Source organism: Coregonus clupeaformis, chromosome 12 (genome assembly GCF_020615455.1).
Source record: "Coregonus clupeaformis isolate EN_2021a chromosome 12, ASM2061545v1, whole genome shotgun sequence".
NCBI classification, from domain to species: Eukaryota; Metazoa; Chordata; class Actinopteri; order Salmoniformes; family Salmonidae; genus Coregonus; species Coregonus clupeaformis.
In genome coordinates, this window is record NC_059203.1 from 54,300,229 (window position 1) to 54,318,919 (window position 18,691).

General features: G+C 43.4%; 1 protein-coding gene across 1 annotated transcript in view; it reads left to right on the forward strand.

Annotated features, from left to right (window-relative positions):
* The first annotated feature begins 2,234 nt into the window (after nucleotides 1–2,234).
* Nucleotides 2,235–18,691, forward strand: part of LOC121577671 (ephrin type-A receptor 8-like) — a 131,141-nt gene continuing 114,684 nt past the window's right edge. Inside the window, exon 1 of the mRNA XM_041891442.2 lies at nucleotides 2,235–2,557. Within this exon, the coding sequence (XP_041747376.1) occupies nucleotides 2,464–2,557 (94 nt within the window). The 5' untranslated portion in view covers nucleotides 2,235–2,463. The remainder of the gene's footprint in view (nucleotides 2,558–18,691) is intronic.

Sequence of the window (18,691 nt, forward strand, 5' to 3'; positions counted from 1 at the left end):
CCACTAGGGACCTGTTTTCATTATATTACGTTAGTAATCAATAACCTATGTATGTGTTTGTATTGTGTTATTATTTAGTTAGTTAGTAAATAAATAATTAAGCCAATTTGTGTATTGCTGATTCATCAATAAGGTTAGGGTTCTTGCAGGTTCAAGGGTTATGTGACGTTCAGAATGAGACTAATAAGAGGTAATTATTTGATAAGTGACTGTTATCGATATATAACATATATATGTTCTAAGAGTTTAATCGGGAGATGGTAACTCGTTAAACAACTTCTTCCGTGGTGCCCCATATTCCTAATGAGTTAATTGTTACATTATTAATTTAATCGAGTGACAATTAAACATAGTTAGGTGATTCGATAAATAACAGTCATACATTAAAGTAAGTCACGTCACGACAAGAGGTTGAGATGAGTTTGATCAAACATCCTCCAGGGGAGCTGTCTTCCTTGAGTTGTATCCTGCATATTTCTACTCCCCCTGAGAGTGGGGTTACTGCCAGGGTCAGCCATTATCAACGGCGACCCTGGAGCAAATAAGGTTAAGTGCCCTGCTCAAGGGCACATCAACAGATTTTTCACCTTGTCATCTCAGGGATAGCGACCTTTCAGATACTGGCCCAATGCTCTAACTGCTAGGCTACCTGCCACCCTTGCTGTGTGTGTGTGTGTGTGTGTATGTTTACGTGTCTTTAAGTGTCTTCCCCTCCTGTATTAAGACACTGCACGTAGGCACGAGGCACACTACACACGATGAGGGGGAACCATTGTAGCCCCCCGCCCCCGTGTCCCTTTGCCAGGGGAAAAGTTTGGCAGGCTCACCACTGCCCGCATTTGGCCGTGACACTCATCTCCTCCACCCCTCCTCTCTCCATCCCTCCATCCTTCCCTCAGTCTCCCTGTTCACAAGGCCAGCTGCACGCACACACACACACACACAGTTGATGACCTTTCATTGTGGGGGTTAAAACAGAGAGACTACATTGCTTTCACCCAGAGCAGTGTCCTCAAAAAACTGTAACACTGGAGTTATGCTGTGATTGATGGGGAGACAGCCAAAACCCTTGATCCAGTCACCCTTTAGCTACAGGGCAAACGCAATACTCATTCTGCAATCAGACGAGTTGCAGTTTGATGCCAAGTTTCTCTGCATAAGTAGGATCAATAGATGATAATTGTCCTTGATTCACACACAGGCCCATTAGCGCATGCATGCACACATCCTTCAGTAATAATGTCATTGCCAAGTGAAGTTTCCCTTTGTCAGAAGGATCAATATCTGATCATTGTCCTTGAATCTAACACTCCCACACACTCACACACACACACACACTCCCACTAGGACGTCTGACTATCTGAATCAGATATTCGCCACAGGGAACGTTTAGGATTTGGCTGTATGGAGCAACAATAAGCCTAACACACACACACACACACACACACACACACACACACACACACACACACACACACACACACACACACACACAGATGGATGCATAAGCAAGGGTGCACACACACACACCTCTGATTATCGATGACCTTCAGTTGAGCTTTCTCCTATATTCCACTGTCTCAACCTAAACAGGGTTGAAAGAAAGACATTGAATTACGATTTCCGTTAATATCAATACAGAACCTTTTTCTGAAAGAAGAAAAGCTGAAGGAATATGTTCAATGTTGTGGAGTTTCCTTGATATCCAAGAACAGACACAAGACTAGGACATTTGTATGTAAATGTTATGTGAATGTTATGATAATTAGTTACAAGTGTTTCTTAAAAAATTTGTAGAAGAGTACAAAAAAAGAAGGGGAGAGATGTCAGAGGGAGAGGTAGAGTTGAGAGAGTGAGTGAGTGAGTGATAGAGGAGCGAGACAGCAAGCGAGGCAGAGAGGGAGGCGACAGAGTTGGGAGGGAGAGTAAAAGAGAGATCGAGATGCAGAGAGTGAAAGAGCGAGAGAGAGGCAGAGGATGGTTGAAAGTGCATGCGGGAGAGAGAGAAAAAGCAAGCGAGAGCGTGAGCATCAAAGAGAGAGAGACAGAGAGAGAGAAGGCACATTAGAGATTGAGAGAAAGAGAGTCTCTAAGGTAGGCTAGGTAAAGGTGAGGTATCGTGAAAGTATTTGGTTAGTGGACCTGCAGATCCCTGCCCTCTAATTGGTTACTGAGAGTTGGAGTGACAGTCGGGACCCTCCCCTGAGTGTGTATGTATGTGTGAGAGCAGACAGAGAGGCTGAGAGGCAAAGAGGCAGTCTCTAACTCTATCCCAATGAGCCCTCAGCCCCTCAGACACACACACACTCTCACTTACACACGCACTCTCAGCGCTGGCTCAGGCTCCGCTTCAACACTGGGACACAGAGAGAGGCAGCAAGAGTCTGAGGGAGAGTAAGAGCGAGGAAGTGAGAGAGTAGAAGAGAGAGGGAGATCGGTAGTGTTTGTGTGTGTGTAAGCACCATGGCTTCAGACCCAGGGCTCATAGCACTGTTTCTATGGACTATATCACTACAGATACTGGGCACCGCCGGAAACAACAACAACAACAATGAAGGTAAGGCAGCAGGGGAACACACACCGGCACTCACACACACCGGCACTCACACACACTGGCACTCACACACACTGGCACTCACACACACTCACACACACCGGCACTCACACACACCGGCACTCACACACACCGGCACTCACACACACCGGCACTCACACACACTGGCACTCACACACACCGGCACTCACACACACCGGCACACACACACACCGGCACTCACACACACTTATATTTGTGTGGACAGGTGTGAATTATTTGTGTCTCAAGCCTTCAGCCAGGATTCTTTTATCAAATGTGGAGCTCAGCTGAATTATGATGCACATATATACACACACACATACATACAAAAACACACACACCCATGCCATCAAACCCTATCTGAACTTTCTATCTGTTAGAATGTTTATCCTGGCAAAGTGATGTGAGTCATAGGCAAGACCTTACGGGGATGCACTCTGTGTGTGTGCTGATGTGAGCCTATGTGGGTATTTGCGCACATGCTGAGATTGCTCATATTGCTTGGATATGCATGAGCTAATACAGTGGGGGGGAAAAGTATTTAGTCAGCCACCAATTGTGCAAGTTCTCCCACTTAAAAAGATGAGAGAGGCCTGTAATTTTCATCATAGGTACACGTCAACTATGACAGACAAAATGAGGGAAAAAAATCCAGAAAATCACATTGTAGGATTTTTAATGAATTTATTTGCAAATTATGGTGGAAAATAAGTATTAGGTCAATAACAAAAGTTTCTCAATACTTTGTTATATACCCTTTGTTGGCAATGACACAGGTCAAACGTTTTCTGTAAGTCTTCACAAGGTTTTCACACACTGTTGCTGGTATTTTGGCCCATTCCTCCATGCAGATCTCCTCTAGAGCAGTGATGTTTTGGGGCTGTCACTGGGCAACACGGACTTTCAACTCCCTCCAAATATTTTCTATGGGGTTGAGATCTGGAGACTGGCTAGGCCACTCCAGGACCTTGAAATGCTTCTTCGTTGCCCGGGCAGTGTGTTTGGGATCATTGTCATGCTGAAAGACCCAGCCACGTTTCATCTTCAATGCCCTTGCGGATGGAAGGAGGTTTTCACTCAAAATCTCACGATACATGGCCCCATTCATTCTTTCCTTTACACGGATCAGTCGTCCTGGTCCCTTTGCAGAAAAACAGCCCCAAAGCATGATGTTTCCACCCCCATGCTTCACAGTAGGTATGGTGTTCTTTGGATGCAACTCAGCATTCTTTGTCCTCCAAACACGACGAGTTGAGTTTTTACCAAAATGTTATATTTTGGTTTCATCTGACCATATGACATTCTCCCAATCCTCTTCTGGATCATCCAAATGCACTCTAGCAAACTTCAGACGAGCCTGGACATGTACTGGCTTAAGCAGGGGGACACGTCTGGCACTGCAGGATTTGAGTCCCTGGCGGCATAGTGTGTTACTGATGGTAGGCTTTGTTACTTTGGTCCCAGCTCTCTGCAGGTCATTCACTAGGTCCCCCCATGTGGTTCTGGGATTTTTGCTCACCTTTCTTGTGATCATTTTGACCCCACGGGGTGAGATCTTGCGTGGAGCCCCAGATCAAGGGAGATTATCAGTGGTCTTGTATGTCTTCCATTTCCTAATAATTGCTCCCACAGTTGATTTCTTCAAACCAAGCTGCTTACCTATTGCAGATTCAGTCTTCCCAGCCTGGTGCAGGTCTACAATTTTGTTTCTGGTGTCCTTTGACAGCTCTTTTGGTCTTGGCCATAGTGGAGTTTGGAGTGTGACTGTTTGAGGTTGTGGACAGGTGTCTTTTATACTGATAACAAGTTCAAACAGTTGCCATTAATACAGGTAACGAGTGGAGGACAGAGGAGCCTCTTAAAGAAGAAGTTACAGGTCTATGAGAGCCAGAAATCTTGCTTGTTTGTAGGTGACCAAATACTTATTTTCCACCATAATTTGCAAATAAATTCATTAAAAATCCTACAATGTGATTTTCTGGAGAGAAAAAAATCTAAATTTTTCTGTCATAGTTGACGTGTACCTATGATGAAAATTACAGGCCTCTCTCATCTTTTTAAGTGGGAGTACTTGCACAATTGGTGGCTGACTAAATACTTTTTTTCCCCCACTGTATATGAGTGTGTATCTGCATGAGAGAGATTGGATATGTGTGTCTCTGTTGCATGCCATCTAAATACAGTATTTCCTTAACAAAGTGTTATCTTGGAAAAAGCCTGTAAACCAGTCAGCGCCGGGCAGTAGGCCAGGGTTAGAAGATTACAGAGAAATTGATTGTTGTGCTCAGTGACAAAATGACATAGGGACAACATGCAGTGACAATAATCATGCCTCAAATCCACAGTAGTATTTCCCTCTGAGTCCTCTGTAGAATAAACCATGCTGATGGTCAAATCCCGTGAGTGTGATCTTTCTTGTTGTTGTTTTTCAGACAGTCTTCCTTTATTCAGAAATGTGTTCATGATTAATCTGAGAGATGAATCATTGTGTTTCTGAGGGGCCCCTAGACAACAACAGATGCTAGGCAAAACAATACCATCTATAACCCTGTGAGAAATATTATGCTTTGTTTATGTCCTTCTTCCTGTCCGCCGTGCTACGATCTCATGACAGCATCCATTTGTTTTCACTTGTTAAGCTCGTGTCACTCATCCTCTGTGTCCACTGGGGCACTGTGGAGGGCTGTTTGTGTGCATGGGTGTGAGCATGTGTGTTTGACCCAGTGTGTGTATATCTGGGTGTGTGTGCACGTGTGCGCCTTTGCGTGTGTGCGTCCGTGCGTGTAGGACATGATGGGTCTCTGTCCTTGTCATGGGTCCTGTCTCCTGAGACTCAGAGCTGAGTCAGCCTGGGTGTGACTGTCAGAGCTCTCGCCCTGCAGGCAGCGTCAGCTTAACACCACCCAGGAAAGAGAGAGGAAGGGGAGGGGGAGAGATCTCATTATTTATCCCAGAAAAGAGAGAAGTAAGAACAGAGGACAGAGGGATGATGGGGGAAAGGGAGGATGGCAGTTTATCCTCAGTTTAGCACAGCAAAGAAAGGAGAGAGAGGGAGAGGAGGGCTCTTCAGTTCAGTGATAGGCTGTAAGGATACAAACAGAGAGAGGAGGGTGAGACAACGAATGAAAAGGATGAAGACTAAGGTTTCGGGGCCATCTCTTTCCTCCTCGCTCTTTCCATTCATATCCCTCTCTAGAAGCTAGCAATGATTACAAAAACATAAGAGAGACATTTTTATACAGATGTAGGTTCTTAATTTGATCACCCTGCTGCAGGAGAACTTTCCAGCAATGCAGGAAATGTGAAACTTGTACTGTATTTGAGGCTTAAAAAGGCTTCTGAAATTTGTAATTTCCACTTTAGATTTCAGACATGATTTTCCCTTACGAAAAAATTTATCAACCCTCATAAAAATGTCCATTAATTCTAATCCACATAATAATTAATATTCCCTGTTGCAGCAGGATTATTTTCCTGCGGTAGCAAACTGGTTCAAAATAAGATATTACATCTGTAGTTTTATGTTCCTCCACTAAAATGAGACCATACAGTATAGACTACTACCACTAATCGTTCCAGCTAGTTTCAAGTTCCTGCTTTCAGTTGGTGATGCAGCGTGTGTGATCTAGTCTGAAGTCTCACCACTGCTGATCACGCAACCCCCTGACCCACTCACGCTATTGGCGGCTACAGCGCAAAGGCATGCTCGCTCACACACCAGCCAGGTCGCTCAAGATCCACTTCGAAATCCAACGTCCATCCAGGTACCCAGGACGTACGGAGATGCCTTCAAAACTGGCCATCAAGTAGACTTGGGTTTTGCAAGGGTGTTGTGGACTGGGGTGGCAGATGGGCATAAGCTCCAAGGGTCACGTGTTTTTTTTAACCCTATCACAACCCTTAACCCTGTTGTGCTGTCTATCCGTCTCTTAACAGACCTAACGTAATGGTAAATCTAAGTGCTGGGCGGTAGCGCTATAGGCTCCGGGTGTATCGGAAATATTTTTGCTATTTTCACAAGCACAATTGTGACCCACCACCTGGATTCGGTCCTATGTAGCAAACTTTCAAATTGTGTTTTTTACATTGGATAAAAGTAGAGAAAATGACATATACACTGTAGTTGAGGAACAATGGGAAAGTAATTCTGCTTTGAAAGTTGATGAACTTATAACCCCACTTTTGAGAAAATGGCCCATGAATGTTTTGGTACACCTAATGGAGAGCTGTTCTTTGTCTACACCCATTCAGCATCGTTCACACCCTCTTAAGCCTTAGCCCCACCCATCTCTTTAAGGATTCACAGTGTAGTAAACAACCAAAGATTTCATGACTAAAAGTCAAATCAAATCAAATCACATTTTATTTGTCACATACACGTGTTTAGCAGATGTTATAGCAGGTGTAGCGAATTTCTTGTGCTTCTAGCTCCAACAGTGCAGTAATATCTAACAATTTCACAACATATACCCAATACACACAAAAAAGTAAGGAATGGGATTTAAGAATATATACATATACAGTGAGGGAAAAAAGTATTTGATCCCCTGCTGATTTTGTACGTGTCACGCTCTGGCTCCGGGACTGTGTAGTTTGAGCCAGGGTGTATTCATTTGGTTGTGTTGGGTATAGGGTGTGTTCATTTGGTTGTGTTTGGTTTTGGTTGTAGTGTCTTGTCTCGTCATGTGACTCCCAATCGGAGGTAACGAGTGTCAGCTGTCGGCTCGTTATCTCTGATTGGGAGCCATATTTAAACTGTCAGTGTTCACCTTAGGGTTGTGGGTTTTTGTTCCATGTTTCAGTCTGTGTACTGAGGACTTCACTATCCGTCATTGTTTATTGTTTTCTCGCTCGTGCACTTTAACTTTAATAAAGTCATGTTCGCTACAAACGCTGCGCTTTGGTCCACTCCTTCCGTGAAGACGGCCGTGACAGAAAAACCCACCACAAAAAGGACCAAGCAGCGTATACAGGAACACCCGCAGGAGAGAACGCTGGTGGATGTCCTCCTCGGCTGGGGACATATTACGCAGGAGGAGGCCGTCCGGTACCGGAGGGCGATGAAGGGGGAGACCCAGGATGGAGAGGGAGCAACGGCGTCAGCAGGGCCATAGTCGGATGGAAGAGAGGCAACCCCAAAGAAATTTTTTGGGGGGCACATGGCGGGCGGCTGGGCAGCAGGCGGCTGCTACAGGACGTTTTGGAGAGGTGGTCACCGGGTGTTGGGAGGCAGAAGGCAGGTTGGCGAGGCCTGGAGGTAGAGCGGAACCAACTTCCCGTACTCAGGCATGGCAGCATGAGACGGGGCAGGTTCCGCGGTATGCGGAGCAGCGTACTGTGCCACGAGTGGTCCGGCACAGTCCTGTACGTCCTGTGAAGCACCCCGCACGTGTCGGGCGAAGGGGGGGATGCAGCCAGGACGGAGTGTGCCGGCTCTACGCTCGAGGTCTCCAGTGCCTCTCCGCGGTCCCGGATATCCTGCTCCCGTATCGCGTGCTGTCATGTCGGTACGGGTTCACAGCCCTGTTCGTCCTGTGCGGATGCCTCACGCAGAGTGTGTGAAGGTAGGCATCCAGCCAGGACGGGTGGTGGCCGCTCTTCGCTCCAGGTCTCCTATCCGTCTCCACAGTCCGGTGAGGCCTGTCCCAGCTCCACGCACTAAACCTACGGTGTGCGTCGCCAGCCCAGCCCGGCCGGTTCCTGCTCCACGCATCAGGCTCACGGTGTGCGTCGCCAGCCCAGCCCGGCCTGTTCCTGCTCCACGCACAGAGCCTACGGTGTGCGTCGCCAGCCCCGACCCGGCCTGTTCCTGCCACTCGCACCAAACCAGGGGTGCGAGTCGCCAGCCTGGTCCAGCCCGTTCCTGCTACTCGCACCAAGCCAGGGGTACGCAGTCGCCGGACTGGTCCAGCCCGTTCCTGCTACTCGCACCAGCCAAGGGTGCGAGTCGTCAGCCTGGTTCAGCTCGTCCCTCGCTACTCGCACCAAGCCAAGGGTGCGAGTCGTCAGCCTGGTCCAGCCCGTTCCTGCTACCGCACCAAGCCAGGGGTACGAGTCGGTCGGCCTGGTCCAGCCGTTCCTGCTACTCGCACTCAAGCCAAGGGTGCGAGTCGTCAGCCTGGTTCAGCTCGTCCTGCTACTCGCACCAAGCCAAGGGTGCGAGCCGTCAGCCTGATCCAGCCCATTCCTGCTACTCGCACCAAGCCAGGGATGCGAGTCTTCAGCCTGGTGAGGCCTGTTCCGCCCACGCACCAGGCAAAGGGTGCGTATCGTCTGCCAGGTCCGGTCCATTCCTACCTCACGCGCCAAGCCAGGGGTGCGTGGCCGGAGGTCCTGATCCAGCAAGCGGGGTCAGATCGGACCGGGGGCACTACGGGGGGAGTGAAGTGGGGTGGTGGTCAAGCCCGGAGCCGGAGCCGCCTCCGAGGAGCAACACCCACCCAGCCCTCCCTATTTTGGGTGTAGGCGCGGTCGGAGTCCGCGCCTTTAGGGGGGGTACTGTCACGCTCTGGCCGGGACTTGTAGTTTGAGCCAGGGTGTATTCATTTGGTTGTGTTGGGAATAGGGTGTGTTCATTTGGTTGTGTTTGGTTTTGGTTGTAGTGTCTTGTCTCGTCATGTGACTCCCAATCGGAGGTAACGAGTGTCAGCTGTCGGCTCGTTATCTCTGATTGGGAGCCATATTTAAACTGTCAGTGTTCACCTTAGGGTTGTGGGTTTTTGTTCCATGTTTCAGTCTGTGTACTGAGGACTTCACTATCCGTCATTGTTTATTGTTTTCTCGTTCGTGCACTTTAACTTTAATAAAGTCATGTTCGCTACAAACGCTGCGCTTTGGTCCACTCCTTCCGTAGACGGCCGTGACAGTACGTTTGCCCACTGACAAAGACATGATCAGTCTATAATTTTAATGGTAGGTTTATTTGAACAGTGAGAGACAGAATAACAACAAAAAAATCCAGAAAAACGCATGTCAAAAATGTTATAAATTGATTTGCATTTTAATGAGGGAAATAAGTATTTGACCCCTCTGCAAAACATGACTTAGTACTTGGTGGCAAAACCCTTGTTGGCAATCACAGAGGTCAGACGTTTCTTGTAGTTAGCCACCAGGTTTGCACACATCTCAGGAGGGATTTTGTAACACTCCTCTTTGCAGATCTTCTCCAAGTCATTAAGATTTTGAGGCTGACATTTGGCAACTCAAACCTTTAGCTCCCTCCACAGATTTTTTTATGGGATTAAGGTCTGGAGACTGGCTAGGCCACTCCAGGACCTTGATGTGCTTCTTCTTGAGCCACTCCTTTGTTGCCTTGGCCGTGTGTTTTGGGTCATTGTCATGCTGGAATACCCATCCACGACCCATTTTCAATGCCCTGGCTGAGGGAAGGAGGTTCTCACCCAAGATTTGATGGTACATAGCCCCGTCCATCGTCCCTTTGATGCGGTGAAGTTGTCCTGCCCCCTTAGCAGAAAAACACCCCCAAAGCATAATGTTTCCACCTCCATGTTTGACGGTGAGGGTGGTGTTCTTGGGGTCATAGGCAACATTCCTCCTCCTCCAAACATGGCGAGTTGAGTTGATGCCAAAGAGCTCGATTTTGGTCTCATCTGACCACAACACTTTCACCCAGTTTGACAGGTCTTTTGTGTTTCTTCCATTTGCGAATTATTGCACCAACTGTTGTCACCTTCTCACCAAGCTGCTTGGCGATGGTCTTGTAGCCCATTCCAGCCTTGTGTAGGTCTACAATCTTGTCCCTGACATCCCTGGAGAGCTCTTTGGTCTTGGCCATGGTGGAGAGTTTGGAATCTGATTGATTGATTGCTTCTGTGGACAGGTGTCTTTTATACAGGTAACAAGCTGAGATTAGGAGCACTCACTTTAAGAGTGTGCTCCTAATCTCAGCTCGTTACCTGTATAAAAGACACCTGGGAGCCAGAAATATTGTATCCATATTTACAGATGGCATACAAGTTTGTTATTAAGGCACATGAATGTTCACATATTCCAGAAGGCATTTCTGTCAAAAAATGCATTTTGATAAAAAATAAAATATTAAAATGCCTCTCCTGTGAAGTAGTGAAGTGCGACATACGCCTAGCTTCTTGAAACGGGTCAGAATTATCGGCCCAGTTGCTGGCGTTGGCTCGAAAGGGTTGGGTTTTGATGAATAAACAAGTTGTGGGTGTGCCCCTCACTGGCCAATCAGAACGTGCCCCATGGCTAAATATATGGTTGCTTCAAGTTGTGTATTACATTTACATTTACGTCATTTAGCAGACACTCTTATCCAGAGCGACTTACAGTCTTTTAAGTATTGTCTTGGACTCCAATTCCAATGTTAGTCCGTTATTGTTTGTTGAACAGCTTACAGAAACAAAATAACAAAATGTAGACCTATCCCATCTTTGCTAAATATGTTAACTTGAATCTGTTTGCAGTCCACATTGTTCTAAGTAATTGCATGGCTTCAATGTCGAAATATATGATGCATTAATCATTTCTTCCTTTGCAACTTTGCAATAATTTCTATATCCATTTGTGATTGTTATATAGGTTGCTTTTGTGAATGTGCTTTCTTTGATGTATACAGAGTGCTAGATAAAATGTAATGGCTCCTGTTAAAACACAAAGAACAGTTTGTTTTCCTATGTGTGGTGCATATGGCTAAATCCATCTGAATGTATAGATGTGTGTGTGCTATTTAAAGTAATTGCTTTGTTTGTCACAAAGTGGCCTAAGATCTTTCACCATTGATATGCTAATGTTGGGTGCTTTAAACTAGAATGCTATACATTGAATGTTCAAATTGCTTGTGAAACCACTCTGAACTTACATGGTAATTCTCACACATATACTAGACCTAAAAATGTTTTAGATTTATGCTTGAAAGTTGTTTTGATTTAACTTCAAGAATTGTTCCTGATTATTAAGAAATTCTGGTTATTTTGTTAATTTTCAAGGAGAATCCATTTTCTCTCAAAGGGAGGAGAGTTTGAGAGTTTTGCTTCAAATATACTGTCTTTAAGATAGTGATCTTTGATAATATTTTATGTATATCTGACTGATTTGATAAAACTACATTTGAAGTTACTATTGACCAATCCAATCAGATAAACAGACAATTGTATGTTCATTGTAATGTTAATTAACCTGTGATATACCTTCAGTTATGTGTTTTGCTCTTACAAAGAAGAATGGAGCATTCCTTTCTTGCTTGCTTGCAGAAAGGTGTTACCTAAGCATGTCTAAAGAAGAAGACAATGCTAAGGCACCAAAAAGGACACACCTAAAGTGATGCTGCTAGGACCATGAACTGCTGGTCTGAAGATTGTCAATTTTTTAAACATTTTAGTCATTTAGCAGATGCTCTTATCCAGAGCGACTTACAGTGCTGGCCGTCCGGTTTTGAACACTTCTGTCTGATGCAACCCCCATTGTCTCACCTCTGAGACGCAGAGGTTAACTTCACAGTAATACTATTGGTCAACTACTCAGGTTTTGAATCCAAACAACTCAGATGCTTATTTTTTTTTTTTTTACATTTTAGTCATTTAGCAGATGCTCTTATCCAGAGCAACTTACAGTTAGTGAGTGCATACATTTTCATACTGGCCCCCCGTGGGAATCGAACCAACAACCCTGGCATTGCAAACATCATGCTCTACCAACTGAGCTACACAGGGGGCTTATAAAAGGGTCTAAGATGAATTGTTCTTTCTCTTATTTGTTCCTGACCTGCTGTGGCAAGATACTATTTATTTCTCTCTCTCTCCCCCCCATCGACTTTTGGGGCATGCCCTTTCAGGCTATGGTTTCTCTCTCTCTCTCTCTCTCTCTCTCTCTCTCTCTCTCTCTCTCTCTCTCTCTCTCTCTCTCTCTCTCTCTCTCTCTCTCTCTCTCTCTCTCTCTCTCTCTCTCTCTCTCTCTCTCTCTCTCTGCCTTGTAATGCTTGTTAATGCCTTGTAACTTTAGCTTTATGCCTTGTATGTGAATCCATTCATTATACAAAGTAATTAAATACACTTGTATTTAGAATTCCATTCTCAGAATTCTTTTCATTGCCTATTACTGTAACTCAACTATGGTGTTCTTGCATATTGCTAAATAATCTTTATGGAGTCAGATACATATTTTAATAGGCTAATTGCTTAGTCTTATCACGAGTCGCATGTGATGTATTTAGAATATACACATATCAAAAATTACTGCCCACTACAAAACCAGGACAGCTCACTGTTTTGCTCCTCTCAAACTTGATATTTTAATAAAGCTCTGGTGATTAAGATTTATTTTCAAGCAGTCTCATGAGCCAAACACTTAATCAACGATCTTGACTAGACAACTTGTTCACATTGGGCAGGACAAAAATAAAACAGCCTTCATTGAGAGGAGGGGAGGATATGCTTGGTTTTTAATCAAATAAAACGAAATGGGGAAAAAACATGACTGTTTTAAGTTTCTAAATATGAAGTATACAGGCACCAAAAGCACATCTTGTTCCATGTGCATATGGGCAGTGTGCGTCACGGCTGGATAGGCTGCATTTCCGGTGTCCAAATTCATGCCATAACCAACTGCATTACCGCTAAAACCAGCTTTTGGTTGATCTTAAATATCCCTACCATCGCTGCCTGAAATTAACACTTTGGATCATGTTTTTAAAGACACTTCTCAAATATTTCCACCCCTCCCATCTGAGCGCAAGCATGCTGATGTTAGACAGGTAAATTACCAAACCTGACGTTAGGGCTGGAAAATGCCACTGCGCCAGTTTTTACATGACGAAATTGCAAACTAACATGTGCTTGATACTAGTGCCACCTTAATGGCAGCTGAAAATAGAGTCCTAAGTGTTAATCACTATTACAGGGCTCAAGACTAACATATTCCCCTGGTGTCACTAACTTTTAAAAATTGGTGGCACCAGCCCAGGATTTGGTCGGACCCAAAGCATTAGTAATCATCTTATGAAGTCATTCAGAGTGCTTTAGGAAGACTCGATTAATCTAATGAACATAATTTAAAACATTCCATCAAAATCCGTCTGTTTAAGCTAGAGATATCCGTTTTTTGTATGGGCTGCGTCTCAATCCACCGCATCCGCCTATGTCGGCCTTCCGAATCTGCAATGGAAAGTGGCAGAGCTACAGCGCTGTTTGTCAGACCAGGAGACATCCTGAAAATCAGTCTTTTCACGAAAATGTCTGTAGCATCAGAACGGTTTGGCCTACAAAACTAATAAGAAAGCTCAGGAAATATTTTAGTTTTTTGGGCGCATATTTAACCCCTAACCAGTGGAAAGAGGAGACTCTCACAAACATGATGGTGTTCTCCGTTTCTCTCTACGACCCCCACAAGTGTCACAGGACTCGTCTGAAGGTAACCCAATATCGGTCCAAAAAAATTATGGAAGTATGGAAGTCGTTTTGTGCCAACAAAAAAAAGGGGCTAGATATGTGTCCAAAAATATTTATTGAGCTTTCTTACATCTCTTAGATATAGGACAGACACTTCAAAACCTTATTCCTTATTATTTATTTTTCAACTGTCTGTTATGCCATTTATGAATGTATTATTCAATGCTTTTCTATGGGCTATAGTAGTCAAACATAATATTTTATCAAATAATTTAAAAATATTTGTTTTGATACCTACAGGGGTCCTACAATTCAAAATCAAATAGCTAAATGATCCATGGTATGACCATCTTAAAACAATTCAATATGTTAGCTTAGTAGAACCCCCCAAGCTGGAATGCATGATACAAGATACCCAGCTAGCACATAATGTTCTGAGAACCATATGTTTCTCAGAGCTTGGTGAGAGCGTGGGTATCCTATGGTTATTTAGCATACAACCTTCCCACAACTTTCTGGGAATGGTGCAGGATAGTTGCTCGGCTTTGGAACATTCTCATCACATTTAAAGAATTTGACAAAACAACTTTATTTTCTTGGTATTTCATTACTTTAACAGAACATTTCCTAAAAGTTCAAACATGGTTACATTTAATTTCAATGTAGTTAATGTTCTAGGTATGTTCTCCAACCGGTTTGATATTGGTAATGTTCTCAAATAGTTCAGAGAACTACTTCAGCATAAGGTTTCCTACAGGTTTCCTCATGGTTCTATTTAAGGTAATGTGGTCACATTCTTCTGAGAACATTAAGAAACAACATTCTTCTGTGGGAATTTTTGTACTTCAGCATAACATTTCCTACAGGTTTCCTCATGGTGCTATTTGTTCAGAGAACGTTCTAACAATGTTATTTAAAATCATATACATTCAGTTCTCAGCATTAACAAAACTCTCTATCTTGTTAAGCATAATTGGCCACACCTGATCTTTATGAGTGCTTGTTTCCTTTGAAATGGGGTCTGTTTGAACAGTCTCAAATGAACAACTTTGTATGAGTAAAATAACATAGAATGTTGGCTCCATCCTGGGGGTGCAGCAGACTATTTCCATGGATAGAAAACAGTTTGAATCTCACTGATGCCGTGCCACAATAAAAAAAAAGTGTTTGCATGATTAATGCCAAGCAAATGGATTTCCATGTGCTTGGAGTTCAAAACAGTTAACCTAAGCTTGCAGTGCTATTAAAAGTCTTATTGAAAACATGTTATCAGAACATTATTGATTTACTGTGTGTGTGTGTGTGTGTCTGTGTGTGGACACAATTATCTGAGGAAAACTGAGTGAATATCCATTGAGTAAATGTAATGTTCTAAAAAAACTTTGCAGTTGCTACTACCCATGAGACTTATAGGCCTTGCAATGGCCTGTGTGCATTTCACGCGCGTGCTGCTTCATATCTCGAAGCCATATCAAATAGCTTGGTTGTAAAATAGTTGCTATTGAACTGAATATTGAGTGTTGAGAAATAATAAGTATGCCTACAGTAAGACCCTCCTCTCTTCGTCATGGACAAGGGGACAAAGCTTCCAAAGCTGTGTTTTTCCCGCAATTGCATTTTGAAATGTTACATGATCAGAACGCTTTTTTCTCTCGGGCACATTGGACCAACCCCCCCAACAAAAAATGTGTCCAGCCCGTCTGGTATTTGCCAGAATTCCCAGATGGCCAATACACCTTGATTTGGAATTAATGCCTAAACTTAACATTTTACATGTACGTAATTTAGCAGACGCTCTTATCCAGAGCGACTTACAGTTAGTGAGTACATACATTTTTTCATACTGGCCCCCCATGGGAAACAAACCCACAACCCTGGCATTGCAAGCACCATGCTCTACCAATTGAGCTACACATGGAGTTGTTTTTGTTTGGACCCTATCCCAAACCTTCACTCTTAACTTAACCATTCAGATTGAATAACTACATTTAACCAGTTCAACCAGTTAACTGGCGACAGAAGTGGTGCGGCCTGGGGTGCAGCTGCAGCAAGAGTAGCTCCAAAACACGTCAAAATTTGTCCTTTGGAGCAACTTAGAAATTCTCTGAATCTGAAGTCACATTGGCCAAACTGGGAGATCTTGTGCATGCACTGTTCACTGCCTCCTTATAATACTGTAGTTTGTACGAGGCTACATGGAACTCCTAATTGCCAGGAAAAATGTGTGTTTCATAATGTTTCTGTCAAACGTGCTTTTTTAAATATATTTTATTCTGCTGATCAACATTCAAATAACTCTCAATTCATGTGTCCTGCATTTGTTCTAACTTCATTTAAACTCCCCAATAAATAAGTATAACTCCAATAAATAAGTATTTCTGAATACAGTGAGGGAAAAAAGTATTTGATCCCCTGCTGATTTTGTACGTTTGCCACTGACAAAGAAATAATCAGTCTATAATTTTAATGGTAGGTTTATTTGAACAGTGAGAGACAGAATAACAACAAAAAAATCCAGAAAAACGCATGTAATTTTTTTAATGAATTGATTTGCATTTTAATGAGGGAAATAAGTATTTGACCCCTCTGCAAAACATGACTTAGTACTTGGTGGCAAAACCCTTGTTGGCAATCACAGAGGTCAGACGTTTCTTGTAGTTGGCCTACCAGGTTTGCACACATCTCAGGAGGGATTTTGTCCCACTCCTCTTTGCAGATCTTCTCCAAGTCATTAAGGTTTTGAGCCTGACGTTTGGCAACTCCAACCTTCAGCTCCCTCTACAGATTTTCTATGGGATTAAGGTCTGGAGACTGGCTAGGCCACTCCAGGACCTTAATGTGCTTCTTCTTGAGCCACTCCTTTGTTGCCTTAGCCATGTGTTTTGGGTCATTGTCATGCTGGAATACCCATCCACGACCCATTTTCAATGCCCTGGCTGAGGGAAGGAGGTTCTCACCCAAGATTTGACGATACATGGCCCCGTCCATCGTCCCTTTGATGTGGTGAAGTTGTCCTGTCCCCTTAGCAGAAAAACACCCCCACAGCATAATGTGTCCACCTCCATGTTTGACGGTGGGGGTGGTGTTCTTGGGGTCATAGGCAGCATTCCTCCTCCTCCAAACACGGCGAGTTGAGTTGATGCCAAAGAGCTCCATTTTGGTCTCATCTGACCACAACACTTTCACCCAGTTCTCCTCTGAATCATTCAGATGTTCATTGGCAAACTTCCGACGGGCATGTATATGTGCTTTCTTGAGCAGGGGGACCTTGCGGGCGCTGCAGGATTTCAGTCCTTCACGGCGTAGTGTGTTACCAATTGTTTTCTTGGTGACTATGGTCCCAGCTGCCTTGAGATCATTGACAAGATCCTCCCGTGTAGTTCTGGACTGATTCCTCACCATTCTCATGATCATTGCAACCACGAGGTGAGATCTTGCATGGAGCCCCAGGCCGAGGGAGATTGACAGTTCTTTAGTGTTTCTTCCATTTGCGAATAATCGCACCAACTGTTGTCACCTTCTCACCAAGCTGCTTGGTGATGGTCTTGTAGCCCATTCCAGCCTTGTGTAGGTCTACAATCTTGTCCCTGACATCCTTGGAGAGCTCTTTGGTCTTGGCCATGGTTGAGAGTTTGGAACCTGATTGATTGATTGCTTCTGTGGACAGGTGTCTTTTATACAGGTAAAAAACTGAGATTAGGAGCACTCACTTTAAGAGTGTGCTCCTAATCTCAGCTCGTTTCCAGTATAAAAGACACCTGGGAGCCAGAAATCTTTCTGATTGAGAGGGGGTCAAATACTTATTACCCTCATTAAAATGCATATCGATTTATAACATTTTTGACATGTGTTTTTCTGGATTTTTGTTGTTGTTATTCTGTCTCTCACTGTTCAAATAAACCTACCATTAAAATTATAGACGGATAATTTTTTTGTCAGTGGGCAAACGTACAAAATCAGCTGGGGATCAAATACTTTCCCCCCCCCTATAAGTACCGATCTGAATCAGTCCCATGATAAGTGTTTCCGATCTACATTATTTATTATTATTATTATTATTATTATTATTATTATTATTATTATTATTTTTCATAGTCATGTAACTGTGTTCAATTACTTTACAGTTTTTAATTATTGTTCAATTCAGCAGATATCCTAAAAACAAATAAAACTGTAAATTGGAAATATTTAACTTGTTCTTTGAGATAAAATATTCTGATATATTATATAAAATGTATTATACATATAAAAATTGAATTTATTCATCAACAATATTTCCTGTCATGAAATACATTGTTCATTTAATTCTGATAACATTGTATTTACATTTTAGTAGATGCTCTTATCCAGAGCGACTTACAATTAATGAGTGGATACATTTTTTCATACTGGCCCCCCGTGGGAATCGAACCCACAACCCTGGCATTGCAAAACCCATGCTCTAACAACTGAGCTACACGGGGCCTTAACTCATTGTAAGATGCTGAATAGAATGTGAATAATTATTCTGTCATAATAATGTTTAATTGTTATTTTATGCATCTCACTGTAATTTTGTTTAACTCCAAACCATTATACTGTCAATTGTAATTGTGTGAAAAATTATATAGATAATTATGCCAATGTTAATTTTGTATACAATGATGACAATGGATTTACTTATATATTTGTTTCATATAGCACATACATTTACATTTTAGTCATTTAGCAGACGCTGTTATCCAGAGCAACTTACAGTTAGGCCCCCCGTGGG